Genomic DNA, 15,174 nt, shown 5'->3' with positions numbered 1-15,174 from the left:
TAGTACAGCAGTTCTCAACCTGTGGGCCGTGACCCCTTTGGGGGGTTGAACGACCTTTCACAAGGGTTGCCCGATTCATAACAGTAGCAAAATGACAATTATGAAATAGCAACGAAAATAATTTTATGGCTGGGGGGTTAGCACAACATAAGGGTTGCGACATGAGAAAAGTTGAGAACCACCACTTTAGTACTTTGTTGGTTCCCTTTATGGCAATCATTTTGCATTCAGGGTCTTTAGAAGGTGTTCTATCTTTGCTTGCCACCTCTGTATGCAACTCTCAGGCCTTTTATGGCTTATCATAGTGCCTCACTTACAGTGGTTACTTCATAAATGTGTTGAAGGAAATAAAAAGAAACATTCTTTTCAGAATGCTTGAATTTTGTTGAAATGGTATCAAATAGTAGTTTACCAAATGAGATCCTGGTGAGAACTACAAGTTACAGGGTTTTAAAAAGTTTAAAGTTGAGAGAGTTGACGGACAATCCAGTGTAGAACTAAATCACCCAGTGAGTGGGGTGGGAGACTGTTTAATAAGGTTTCCCAGACGCTCCTCTTTGTGGAGCAGACAGCCGGTCCTTTTCTCCCGGGGAGTGACTGGGCGGGCTTCCGGGCCCACCTTTGCTTAGCAGCCGATCTTGTAATCATTGAGCCACCAGCGCTAGAACTCTGAACAGGGGACCAGCTCTTGGAGAAGGCCCTCCCTGTCCATTTGGGGATTCGATAAAGTGTAGCTAGGGTAATAATGATGGTGGTGAACTAAGCAATGGTATTTCTCAATGATGAGATGGTAGGATGACAATGTGGTATCTAAACAGGAGGATACAAACTAGATTGAATTGGGTTAAAGAGCGAAGCCTTTTTCAAAACTTTCTTCAAAGGTAAGAAGAGGATTTAGAGGCATTCTGGTTAATAAACAGCCTTCAAAGTTAAAGAGGAGTATGAGCAGTGAAACAGCAGAAGCTGAATGTAATGAGCTAAGTGTGAGTAGGATATGAAGATGGTACTGTGAATGTAGATTTTAGAATATTTTGAAAGTAAAAAGGAAGACATGCCACATGCATTGTCTTTATTAGTTTGATTTCTAAAGGACTCATGTAAATTCAACAGTATAGACTTGAAGAAAATAGAAATGCCCCTGAAGATAAATAAATCCCTAGACTGCTCCAAACACCAACTCATAACCCCACTTAGAAAGAACCCCAATTAAAGAGTCTCTACATCTGCATATGTGAACTATTTGTAGGCTTGAAGATTTTTTTCCCCCTCTCCTTTCTAAAATCCTAGTTTTTAAACTTTTTTTCATATGATGTTTGGAATTGGACGTAGTAGTTCAGAAAGCCTGTCACCATTGTTAGGGAAAATATGAATATTTTCTTTGTAGTTCTGCCAACACTCTCATGTTACAGATATTTGAAACCCAGTTGTGAGTGACTTGCTTTCGTGAGGTGGCGTCAAGTAGGATGAAACTCCAGGCCTCATACTGTTGCATGCTGGTCCTTCTAGCACATTCAGCATAACATTGAAGGCACACCGTCTACCAGGATATAAAGCACCGGTATTTAAAAACGTAATGATTTAAGAAATGATTATTTGAGTTAAGGAAAATTTATCTCAAGAATTATTTAATAGTAAGTTAGAGCTAGAGGGTAGAGTTTTTATATGAATTATGAGTTTATACACTTAAATAAGTTCACAAATTAGGAAGACATATGAATCTAAATGGAGATGTATATTTTACTATAATGATTATTTTAGAAATTCTGAATTTTTTAGCTATGATGTATTATAATCTTGAGACTTTACAGGTGCCCTACTCTGGTGGCATAGTGGTTATTCGTTGGGCTGCTAATGGGGAAAGGTCAGCAGTTTGAAACCATCAGCCGCTCCACTGGAGAAAGACAGGGCTTTCTACTCCCTTACAGAGTTACAGTCTCGGAAACCCACAAGGCCAGTTCGACTCACTCTCAGAGTTGCCATAGGTTGGAATTGACTTGATGACAGTGAGTTTTTGCTACTAACCAAACAAACAAAGCCCCAAACGCACTCTCCTCGCAATCCTCTGGGGGAGCTAGAACGGTCTGTGCAGGTTTCTAAGACTGTAAATCTTTTTACAGGAGTAGAAAGATTGCCTCATTTTTCTCCCACAAAGTGGCTGGTGGTTTCAAACGTAACCCATTTATTCAGGCCTTTTCTTGTGCTTTGGCTAAGCTCTTTGCATTGATTATCTCATTTAACCTTCCTAACAACTATAAAAGGTAACTATTCTCATTATGAGTAAGCAGAACTGCATGTCTACTGTACAAGGGGAGCTCAAATTTAAACTTTTAAACTTTGCTCATTTCTTTTTGTCTATTGTGATATAGTAATCCTTATCTCATTTTCATTTTATTTGCATAATTTTGAATTTAAAACCATTATAGAGATATATCCTCATACTCAGTGAAAGTGATTTCCGTTGAATTGTAGATTGATCAATGATGAGGATGTTCAAATAACCTCCAGTTGAGAACTGACCCTTATAAAACCAATGCTCTTTTAAGATATTTTTTGCCATTGAGATAGAATTCTTGGTAAATCTTTCTTGGGGATGATATTTTACATTTAAAATGTAGGAAATTTGTCTGTCACCAATATGACTACTTTGTTAAACACAAAAAATGTTGTAGACTAGTTAAAAACAAAACATTTGTGAATAATGTGAAAGTAGATAATTCTTAAATATTTAAATTGAGATAAGAGAATATTTCATAGTAATTTTCCAAACCTAGACTTGGCAATTTTCTGCTGGCTATTATAAACTATTGAGGATATTGTAACCTGCTTTTTCTTTGAAAACGATTAAACTTCATCATTTTCTCTCCTTTTTGACTCTTTATGTAATGTTTTCCTTGCTGCCTACATTTAAATTTAGAATTAATAAGCCAAGTTTCTCTTATGGAATTCTAGACATGTTGTAGTTGGTTAAGTAAAGTTATCAACTGCTCTTTCAGGAGCACGGTGATAGTAGAGGAGTGATTACATTAACTTTCACGGGCACTGCCCATTCACGGCTCCCAGGAGCGGGAAGGATGCCCTGGCAATTCTTTTGAGTTGGGTTTTAAGGTGTAGTCAGAGCAAGCGGTCTCAAGTCTTTGATCAAGGACTGATAGGATAAATAGGTGTTTTTAGTAGTGTAGTGTATATTAATGTTTATCTGGAGGAAAATGTAATTTTTTGGTTATGCATTATTTGAAAATTAGTTAAACATGATATATATATTATTTGATGCCTTACTTTTTAAAAGGAAAAATTAACTTAAATGATAAAATCTTTCCATGATTTCATTGATCTCAGTATGCATTGCAGCCTTTAATGGAACCACCTATTAAGGTATTCCTTGTGAATAAAAGAAAATTGTGTGACCAGCTGTAACAGTGGGTCACATCTGATCTCCTCTGACTTCATGAGGGAGAAGGAGACTCAAACTCATAAGCATCAATTCCTATGAGGTGGAAGTCAGACATGCCCCACCTTTCAACCTTCCTTACCACTTCTTACACCAACTGTTCCTCCCACAGCACTCTGCTTCTCTGCTGGGTTCAGTGGTTTACTGCAATGCTCCACACAGAATTCACAGACCATACTTTTGTGGGCTTTCTTAGGGAAGTTATTGGTTACAATTTAGGATCGGAAATGTTCACAGGCATACCTCTCTCTGATTCGTGGCTTCTGCTCTGGTCAGACAGTATTACAGAGCTTTTAGCTCTGCTGATAAATGCCTAAAGGGCAATCTTGTGCCAGAAGTCTCAGCCTAAGGGTGCTTAGCTCCAGTTCCATGGCTCAGCAAACCTAGCTCCCTTGATTAAGTGTGTGGAGACATCCTATTCCACAAACTAACCTCTTGCCCACAAAGGCACTCAACTTTATCTGCTCCATAGGTCAAGAAGCCTACTGTTTAGTCTCGTGCTTTGGCTCTGGTTTTGTTGCCACTCCTCTGCCAATCCTCTAGTGTCACTCACAGCTTTCTGTTTCCTGGATCGGGGAGGTTAGCGTACAGAAATCTTGGAATCCAAAGGACATGCTCTACTCTTGGCTCTTCTGTCTTGGTGGTGGTGAGATCTGCTTCTGAGATGGCTCATTTTATATCCAGCAAGTTAGACTTTGATCATGGCTTCTGGTAAAACCATGCAGCAGTGGAGTACCCCATTGTAGGCAGTTTTCAGTGTTACATTTTAGATTTCTTGTTATGAGTAGTTTTTAAAAAAAATATTTTATTGGGGCTCGTACAATTCTTATCACAATCCATACATCCATCTATTGTGTCAAGCACATATGTACATTTGTTGCCCTCATCATTCTCAAAACATTTGCCTTCCACTTTAGCCCCTAATATCAGTTGCTCATTTTCCCCATCTCTCCGCCCCCCCCTCCATGAACCCTTCATAATTCATAACTTATTATAGTTTTGTCATAAGTTACACAGTCTGATGCACCCCCCCCCTCGCCCTCTTCTCTGCTGTCCCTCCCCCAGGGAGGAGGCAATACCTAGATTCTTGTAATCGGTTCCCTCTTTCTACCCCACATTCCCTTCACCCTCGAGGCATCGCCCCTCTCACCACTGGTCCTGAAGTGGTCATCTGTCCTAGATTCCCTGTGTTTCCAGTTGCTATCTGTACCAATGTACCTCCTCTGGTCTAGCCAGATTTGTAAGGTAGAATTGGGATCATGATAGTGGGGGGGAGGAAGCATTTAAGAACTAGAGGAAAGTTATATGTTTCATCGTTGCTGCCCTGCACCCTGATTGGCTCATCTCCTCCCCACAACCCTTCAGCAAGGGGGTGTCCAGTTGCCTACCGATGGGCTTTGAGTCTCCACTCTGCACTCACCCACCTTTACAATGGTATTTTTTGTTCTTGATGCTTTTTTGGCCCCACAATGCCTTCGGTGCCCCCAAAACTTTAATAAATATAAGTCACTTGTGGTATTGCCTAAGGTGCTATATTGGATGCTAAATGTAATATGTAATTATTCTTTTCAGAGATTCGTCAGCGAACTACAGCTCAAAGAAACCTTTCCCCAGCACCAGCAACTGGGAACCAGGGCCCTCCACCTATTCCAGTGTCTCCTGGATCACCAAAGGACACTTCTGCCCCTGGTGGGCCCCCAGAAAGAACTGTCACTCCAACTGTACCATCACATGTGTTATCAAGACGTCTTGGATCCCCTGCTACTTCAGTGCATGGAATGGGTAAACAGAGCACTTAATGTTATTTACAGTTTATATTGTTTTCTCTGGTTACCAATAAAACGAGCCATTTTCAGACAGTATGGAAATGGCATTTCATTTGAAAATAGCAGAGCAGTTATCTGATTAAGCAGGAGTTCCATATTCAATTAGCCATAACTCTTTACAGCTGGCACCTTGTGATACTGAAACCTATTTCTTGAGCTCATTTAACTGTTATGGCTTCTTTGTTTAAATGGCAATAAAACTTTGTAGTATTCTGTAGTCAACAGTATAGCATATCTTTTTATATTCAACTTTAGAATGGCTTCAGATTTATATAAATGAGAGGTAGAAGAATACCTTTTTAGAATATGTTAATGTTTTTTTGCTAAAACCTGAACATATATTTTTAAATATGTCAATTATTTAGCATATTTCAGGAAGGCTGTTTCTGCATGGTTGTGTATAATACTATTTTGCTAAAATATAGGTTGTTAGACTGTCCTTTTTAAAAGTCATGTAACAGTATTTTCTGATAGATACTTTAGTATAAAATTGTATATCATGTTAGCATACTATGCCTTTTACTATTATCTTAATCCTTTGGATTCTTCCCCTCCCCCAGTGTGGTAAATTACTAGGGGAAGATACTATTTTGGGGTTATCAGATTATCCTGAAATTTCCTTTTAGTGTGTGACTTGTTAACAGAAGCCTTAGTAAATGACATTATTTTATGTAGATTTCAACTGATTGAATATGACAATAAATTGTCTTATTTTAGAAAAATTTTTTAATATTACTTTAGTATTTTATGACTAATATTTATTAGCGTAATTTATCACATTAAGGGTAAGCAGTACTAAATATCAGATAATTAGGACATTTATGGAATGAAACTAACTAGCAGTTTAATCCAGTGGTTTTTCATCTGTTTTCGCACCAGCATAAGAAAATTTACACAAATTAAGAAAGTTGACTACAGATGGAATGTACACAAATATTAATACTTTTTGAAGTAGTTATTTATAAAATGTTTTTAAAATCAACATTGTGATGTCATTATAAGGCAGTCATAGATATTGAGAAATTGAGAACAGTTAAATAGATGGAAATCATTCTTCTTTCAGTATTTATCTGGTTGATTTGAACTAATCATGGTTTGTAAATTATAGTTTCCAGTTGTTTAATGAAAGAACTTTTTTGTGTGTGGATAACCTATGAATTACATGCACTTCTACATATAACTAACTAAAGAAATAAAAGCTCACCCACTGAAATATAGCAATAAAAACTGTATTATTACACATGTAGAGATAGGGTTGTATAAGGAATAATGGCCTAAATTTCTGGAATATGTAAATATACATATTTAGATAAAGTTACTACTTAGTTTCTGTTAGAAACACAGTTTAAGTTGTACATTGCTGAAAATGTAAATGTGCTAAGTAATTTCTTATAGAGAAGATTAATAATTAATTTTTCCTTATACCATATTTGGGGAAGAAAATCAGTTTAATGTGTATTACCGCAGGGCACCCATATGTTTGAAAATTAATAACCCGCAGGTACTTGATAATTTGCCAAGCTGTGTAAAAATGACCAGTATTCTTGCAATAATTGCTTCTGATGCTTGTATTAATTACTATTGTCTGTAGCTGCATGACTATCAAGATGTGTGGTTTTAAAAGTTATTAGCACACTAGGGATTTAAGATATTTTAATGAAATCTGGTGCCATATTTTATGTATCAAAGTTCTTTTACAGCCATTTTAATTTTAAATATGTACAGGTGGAATTCTTAATCAAAAGACATGTTGAGTTAGATGCTCTCAAAATCTAATTTGGCATGTCTTTTCAATTTGAAAATTTGATAATGAGGATAACACCTAATGTCTGGATTCAAATTAATTTTTTGATAACTATGATTGAATAATGTTCTTAGCACAAGCAAACCAATAACTTACCTGGAATAATCTTAATTTTTTTTTATTTGTAACACAAAAAATTTGTTCTTGAATCTAAGTTTCATTTCATAAATATAATTTTGGTATCAATTACTCTTTACTAAGTGGAAACAGCTTCTAGATTTGTGATTATGTGCAATGAAAAGCTTCTTAATTCCCTTTAAAAAATTAATACGAGACTGAGAAGGCTCAAAGTGAGCTTCCCACAAGCGTAGGCGATACACATCGTACTGCGTGCTAGTGCTAGTTAAACAAGTGATGTCAACAATCAGCTTTTTAGATAATTTAGCCTGCAGATTGTGCATCACCAGCAGTAAACCGGAAGGAGGAAGTGCTTGGTTTGGGTATTAGTCCTCATACGAGATTGAAATTTGTGAACATCATTAGAGCTGATCCAGTTGGGACAAACATAGAGCATCCCAGTTGCTGGCAGTGTTCTAAGGACCAAAGAAAATGACCAAGGCTCAGGACCAGCAGTAGACGAGTGCCTATGAGGTAGATGTTCAAGATGTTCCATGATTTGCTCTGCAGTGTTTCACAAAACTAAATAGCTATCATGTAAATAAATACCTCTTCAAGATGTGGAAGCTGGAATCACTGACATTCAATGATGTGGCTGTAAAGTTCACCTGGGAGGAATGGCAGCTCCTTAACCCTGCTCAGAAGACTGTATATCAGGATGTGATGTTGGAGAATTATTACAACCTGGTTTCCATCGAAATCCAGAAAGATGATGATCATTTGCTTGAGCACTTGCAATGTGAAAGATGCATGGATGGAACGGGAAAATGCTATAAATTTAATACATTGGAAAGTATTGTTTCTCAGCACAAAAACAATTTTCCTCCAAAGGAAACTTATGAGATGTTTGGATTACATGAAAAAATTGTAAAATCATATTTCATCATTCTGAAATTAAATCAGAACAGAAGCAACAAAACACAGAAGTCAGTTGTGTTCAAGGAAGATTAGGAAACTTTCCTCCACATTAAACAAGAGCAGTTTTGTACTGAAATGAAATTCCCTGAGTGTGAACAATCCAGGCTCATGAATTCACAATGCATTCAGCATGAGGAATCTGATGAAATTGAGAACCCACACACAGGTGATAAATGTGTGACAACCTTCATTGAGGATTCTTTGCTCTATGAGCACCAGATCATTCATATACTAGATAAGACCTATGAATGCAGTCAGTGTGGGCAAAAATTCAATAAAGTGTTCAAACTCAATGAACATAAAAATCTCATGAAGGACAAAAAGCTTTATAAATGCTTGGAATATGGCAAAACCTATCACAGTAAATCATACCTCAAGGGATATCAGGAAACTCATGTGGCAGGGATGCCCTATGTATGCAGTGAATGTGGGAAAGGCTTCACCAGGAAGAGTGATCTCACTGCTCATCAGCAAACTCATAGTGGAGAGAAACCCCATGCATGGGGTGAATGTGGAAAAGCCTTCATTGGGAAGCCTTCCCTCACTTATCGTCAGCAAAATCATACTGGAGAGAAATCCCATGTATGTGATGAATGTGGCAAAGCCTTTATCTGGAAGACTTCTCTCACTGTTCATCAGCAAACTCATACTGGAGAGAAACCCCATGTTTGTGGTGAATATGGAAAAGCCTTTATCAGGAAGTACAAGCTCACTGTTCATCAGCGAACTCATACTGGAGAGAAGCCGTATGTATGTGGTGAATGTGGAAAAGCCTTTCTCAGGAAGACTTCTCTCACTGTTCATCAGTGAACTCATACTGGAAAGAAACCCCATGTATGTGGTGATTGTGGCAAAGTTTTTATCAGGAAAACTGCTCTCACTTATCATCAGTCAATTCATACTGGAGAGAAACCTCATGTATGTGATAAATGTGGCAAAGTCTTTATCTGGAAGACTTCTCTCACTGTTCATCAGCGAACTCATACTGGAGAGAAACCCCATGTATGTGATGAATGTGGAAAAGCCTTTATCGGGAAGGATGTTCTCACTTATCATCAGCGAACTCATACTGGAGAGAAACCCCATGTATGTGATGAATGTGGAAAAACCTTTATCTGGAAGACTTCTCTCACTGTTCATCAGCGAACTCATAATGGAGAGAAACCCCATGTATGTGGTGAATGTGGAAAAGCCTTTATCTGGAAGAAGAATATCACTGATCTTTAGCAAACTCATTCTGGAGAAAAACCCCATGCATGTCATGAATGTGGCAATGTTTTTATCAGGAACACTGCTCTCACTGTTCATCAGCTAACTCATACTAGAGAGAAACCCTATGTATGTGATGTATGTGGAAAAGGTTTTACTAGGAAGAAGGACCTCATTGTTCATCAGGGAATTCATACTGGAGAGAAAACTCATGTACATAGTGGATATGGCAAAAGCTTCATTCAGAAAGGACATCTCAAAACTCATCTATGAATTCACACAGGAGAAAAACCCCATGTATGTGGTGAATATGGAAAAGCCTTTCTCAGGAATAATAAGCTTATTGTTCATCAGCGAACTCATCCTGGAGAAAGAGAAATCCCATGTATGTAGTGAATGTGGCAAAGGCTTCATTCAGAAAGGACATCTCAAAACGCATCTATGAATTCATACTGGAGAAAAGCTTTCATGTGGTGAATGTGGTAAAGCTTTCGGCTAGAAGTGATGCCTATGGCACATCAGAGATTTCACGAAGGAAAGAAGCCCTTTACATGAATTAAATGTGGCAAATCTTATATGTGGAAGTCAGGTCACGTTAAACATGAGAAAATTCTCAACAAGAAAACCTTTCATTGGAGTTAGTGTAACAAAGCTTTCAAAACAAAGGAAGAGGTGAGGTGCTAGAGTTTGGCTTGGGCCAAGCGCGGAAACAGACAATTGTGACTTACCATATGGGGACCCATGTTCTGCATTGTTGTCCCTTTACTGACATGGCCCACCCTTGTGGGGAGAGGGCCTTCCAGACGTCCACAGGGTGCATGGGTACCTCATTGCTCTTCCAGCTTTCAGTGCCTGAAAGAGAGCTGAACCTGGTGTTTCTGGATCACTGATGTACCAACTAGTAGAGTGCCCACACAGATGAAAGTTGTGCCTGCACCACTTGCATGCTCTTTGTTACCCCCCAGAGACAGCACAGGAGTACCATAAAATAAGAATAAAGAAAATAGAAGATTTATGGGAACAATTAATCCAGAGGATGGATTGACCACAGCGAACTTCAGCCTCCACAACCCTGAGACCAGAAGAACTAGATGGATCACAAAAGGGTCCTGAGTTGAGTGGGGGAAGAAAGTGGAACAAAACCCAAAATCATAAAATAGATCAGGCTTACTGGTCTGATGGAGACTTGGAATCCGCAGATTTTGGCCTTTAGCGACTCTTCACTCTTGGACCTGTACTCACTCCTCTGACTCAGCTTTCAGCCCAACAATATACTGGGTTGGAGGGGAAGAATAACATCTGAGGATAACATACACTCCCTAATACAATCAACTGTACAAAGTCAGAGAGACAGCATTTGCTTATGGATCAAAACTCCGAAAAGCAAGAAGGAACAGGAAAGAAGGATGAATAGTATAAAAACACAGGGAGGGCAGAAGTGGGAAGAAGGCTGGTATATCTTGGGGACTGCAATCAATGTATGAATTGTTGAATGGAAAACCGATTTACTCTGTTAAGTTTTAAATCATAAAAAAATTTTGAAAACGAAATAAAATTAATACAGGGTTTCAGAAAGTTCATGGAAACATCTTTTAATTCCATTTTCCCACACACTTTTTGAAATTCATATGTTTAATGTTTATTGAGATACATGGATTTTGGGGTTTATAGATTTAATCACATTTATTTTTCATAAAGACACTGCTTTAAATACTTTTCCTGTCCTTATTTTCTTTTCCTTCTGGACTACAAGTTTGCACATATGAGGGTATTTGAAGTTGTTCCACAGCTTGCTGATGATTTATCATAAAAAACTTTTTTCCTGTGTAACAGTCTATTATTCTAGCTTTAAATTCACTAATCCTTGTGGTTTTAATTTTTTGTTCTTCCTTGTCTATTCACTGTTCATCCTGCCTGGGGATTTTTCATTCAGGATATTATAATTTTAACACTAGAAGTTTAATTTATAATTTGTGTCTTTTTCAATAATTTTTATATCTATAGTTAACATATTTACCTTCTAGATTCTCAAACATATGAAGCATAGTCATAGTACATGTTTTAATGCAGGGGTCCTCAAACTGCGGCCCGCCGGGGACATTTATCTGGCCCACTGGGTATTTTTGCCCCATTTGTTTTTTTACTTCAAAATAAGATATGTGCAGTGTGCATAGGAATTTGCTCATAGTTTTTTTTAAAACTATAGTCCAGCCCTCCAACATGTCTGAGGGACAGTGAACTGGCCCCTTGTTTAAAAAGTGTGAGGACCCCTGGTTTAATGTTTATATCTACTAATTCTTTCATATATGCAATTTCTGGGTCAATTTTGACTGAGTTTTCTCTTTATCTGGATTATATTTTTCTGCTTCCATGAATGCCTTATGACTTTGAATCCAGTGCCAGATACTGTGAAATTTACCTACTGGAGGATGTATATATTTTTTTGTATTTTTGAAATATTCATAAGTTTTGATTTGAGATGCACTTAAGTTTTGGTTTTTGAGAAAATAATCTTTTCAGGGTTTCCTTTTAAACCTTTGCTGGGAGGCATGGGAGCAGTGTTTAAATTTGGACTATTAAGACAAAACTGAATGCCCAGTAATTGATACCAAAATACTCCTACAAGATAAAGAGTTTTCCTCTCTGCCTGGCAGGAGCAGGTATTATTGCAGGCCCTGTGTGAGCAATGTCTCCTTAAATCTTTTTGGATGAAAAAAAAAAATCTTTTTGGATGGTTCTTTATCTTCAGGTAGGATCCTGGGAGGTTTGTGCTGACCAGTACTCTGCTGAATTCTCTAAGGCAGCGGTTCTCAACCTGTGGGTCGCAACCCCTTTGGGGGTCGAATAACCCTTTCACAGGGGTCCCCTAAGACCATCGGAAAACATTTATTTTCGATGGTCTTAGGAACCTAGACACCCCTCTATCGTCTCCAGGTGGGTCTGCCCACATGCAGATATGCCCACATACAAGTACCTGGCATGAAGACTGTTACCCATGCCACACCATGCTTCAAGACAAAATTTCATTTATTTGTTATTAGAAATAAATATTTCACAATATATAATTACATATTGTTTTTGTGATTAATATGTTTTAATTATGTTCAATTCGTAACAATGAAAATACATCCTGCATATAAGAAATTTACATTACAATTCATAACAGTAGCAAAATGACAGTGATAAAGTAGCAACGAAAATAATGTTCTGGTTGGGGGGTCACCACGACATGAGGAACTGTCTGAAAGGGTCGCGGCCTGAGGATGCTGGCGAGCCACGGGTCTAGGGGAACCCTCTGCAGTCTTTGGTATTCGTTGTATGTGAATTTCGCCCTCACTGGTACCTTTCCTGACTTCTAGCTGCCTTGGCCTCCTCAAACGTCCCAAGTCCCAGCTCTAGCTCTTCAACTCAGCAGACCTACTGCACGGGACTCAACCTCCCTGTGCACTCCAGGCAGTGAGCAAGGCGCAGCTGTAGGGCTCATCTTACTTACATCTTGTTTCCTTCCCTGTATCGCTTGATATCTGCGTCTTTAAAACCATTGCTTCATATATTTTGCCCAGTTTTTAAGTTTATTTCAGGCATGGGTATAAATCTGGCTCTGGCTATACTCTATGACCCAAAGGGGAAACCCTTTAATTTATTAAGCTCATAAAAGCTGAGGAGTTTCTATAATTAGGTTCTATAGAATCTAACATAGTTTCATGTACTATTAGATTATGTTCTGATATTGTTGTACAGTATTTTTAATGAAAACTCAAACAATTTAGAGATCCTTATAAGATAATATTCTTGATTTATATAAATATTTGAAAAGTTATAATAAACATAGCTATTTCTTGGTAATGGATTTACATTTTACAGTTATATTTATTTATTTGGCAGGTCTTCATCCTCCAGGTCCACCTTTAGCAAGACCCATTCTCCCTCGAGATCGAGGTGCCCTGGACAGAGTTGTTGAATATTTAGTTGGTGATGGTCCACAGAACAGGTAATTTTTACTAGAATAGTAGATGAATGAGTTTGTGTGTGAGATATTCTACAATTCTGTAGCTCCTATTTTCTGGACTCAAAATACTTCATGGAACATTTTGTAGCCCTTGAAAAAACATACATATTCAACTTTTTTTAGTGGGAGTTGGATAAAGTAGTCTAGATAAAATCCAACTGGAAAAGATATTATTAACCTATTAGGTTTTCACTATTTTTGTACTCCTCAAGTCTGAAACTTTACTGGATGTCAGTACTGGACTTGGTGATATGAAATTGTAATAATAAATGAGGATATGGTGATATGAAATTGTAATAATAAATGAGGAAGATTTGCATGTATTTAGCACTTGAAGTTCTTAAAGTTCTTTTCTGATCATCTTACTCAATCCTTATCACTCTAGGATGATAGGCATGATATAACTAGAGCTATTGCCGTTGCATTGACTTATAAAGAATTAATATGATAATGGAGTGGCTATCTGACAATTTTATTGGTTAGTATCATTTGTTAAAGGCGCCAGAATTTAACAAACATTAATATGTAAATTGTATGTTATTAAAAATGGGTGGAACGAAGTTGGCTAGTATCAAGTGCTTCTAAGGACAGACACACAGCACAGAAAAATGTATAAATTGAAAATGAGGAAGACATATTAAGTTTAAGTGGAAAAGATATTGGAATCCTGATGTGCAGAAATTAACTTTTGGACTTGTCAAACAAAATCCCATTTCTTTACAGTAAGACTTCTCAGTTCCGTCTTTCTCAATCTTTTTGTGACCATAGGTAGTGGGGCTATCCTCCCAAGGAAGGAGTTCTGATGGAGTAGTGAGTTGAGTGTTGGGTTGCTAACAGCTTGGCCTGCAATGTAAATCAGACAGCTGCTGCTCCTGTAAAGACTGAACCATCCAGAAACCCTAAGAAGCAGTTCGACCCTGTTCTGCAGGGAGACTATGAGTTGGAATCGGTGGTGGGGATCTCAGGAATTTGCTTTGGGAAGCACCAAAATGTAATGTTCTGGTATCAGATATGCTTGAGCTAACCTAGAAAAGATATATTCCTTTAGCTATTACCTAGTTTATTTTTATTTGATGTATAAGTTACACTTTAAAATGACTGGACTTTGGTTTTTAAAAACATCTTTAAAGAATTTAGTTTATGGTTTACTAAGTAATATCTAATTTGACGTGGCATATTTAGCTATGTTAAAATATGTATTAGCCATTATAGTTAAAAGTGGTTTCTTTCTTGAGTGTGAAGTGCTTGTAACTGATCTGGGCATTTTTTCTTTTTGTGTAGGTATGCCCTTATATGTCAGCAGTGTTTTTCTCACAATGGCATGGCTTTGAAGGAAGAATTTGAATACATTGGTAAGACTTACTGGGCAGTTTGATTTAAAAAAAAACAAACTACATTTTATCCTATGCCACTTTCTATATATATATATATATATATATATATATAATTTTTTAATTTTAGCACTCAAAGCAAAACAGAGAAGAAACTAAAATGTTTTCATCATATAACACATAACCTCTAGACAAGTTGTTCTCAAAGCTCACTGTGCATCAGAATAACTTGAAGAACTTCTCATAATTATGATGCCTCTACGTCTGATTTAATTGATCTGGGATAGTGTCCAGGCACTGGTATTTCTCTCCTACTCCAAAGACAATTCTCGTTGTTGTTAAGTGCCATTGATTTGGTTTCAACCCATAGTGACCTTATGCACAACAGAAGGAAACACTGCTAAAGTAAATGAGGGTACCCTGGTGGCCTAGTGGTTTATGCTTTGGGCTACTAACTGAGAGGTCAGTAGTTCAAACCCAGCAGCTGCTCCAAGGGAGACATAAAAGGCTTT

General features: G+C 37.5%; 1 protein-coding gene across 2 annotated transcripts in view; it reads left to right on the top strand.

Annotated features, from left to right (window-relative positions):
* LNPK (lunapark, ER junction formation factor) overlaps positions 1-15,174 on the top strand; it is a 61,359-nt gene that overhangs the window by 36,315 nt on the left and 9,870 nt on the right. For both annotated transcript variants that reach the window (XM_004701441.2, XM_045294600.1), the window contains exons 8-10: positions 5,021-5,230; positions 13,208-13,313; positions 14,613-14,683. In XM_004701441.2, the coding sequence (XP_004701498.1) occupies positions 5,021-5,230; positions 13,208-13,313; positions 14,613-14,683 (387 nt within the window). The remainder of the gene's footprint in view (positions 1-5,020; positions 5,231-13,207; positions 13,314-14,612; positions 14,684-15,174) is intronic.

This window comes from Echinops telfairi, unplaced genomic scaffold (assembly GCF_000313985.2).
Source record: "Echinops telfairi isolate 266 unplaced genomic scaffold, ASM31398v2 ScPeMD7_3;HRSCAF=10, whole genome shotgun sequence".
NCBI classification, from domain to species: Eukaryota; Metazoa; Chordata; class Mammalia; order Afrosoricida; family Tenrecidae; genus Echinops; species Echinops telfairi.
Note: the sequence above shows the minus strand (reverse complement) of the source record. Positions and strands in the feature narration are given on the sequence as shown.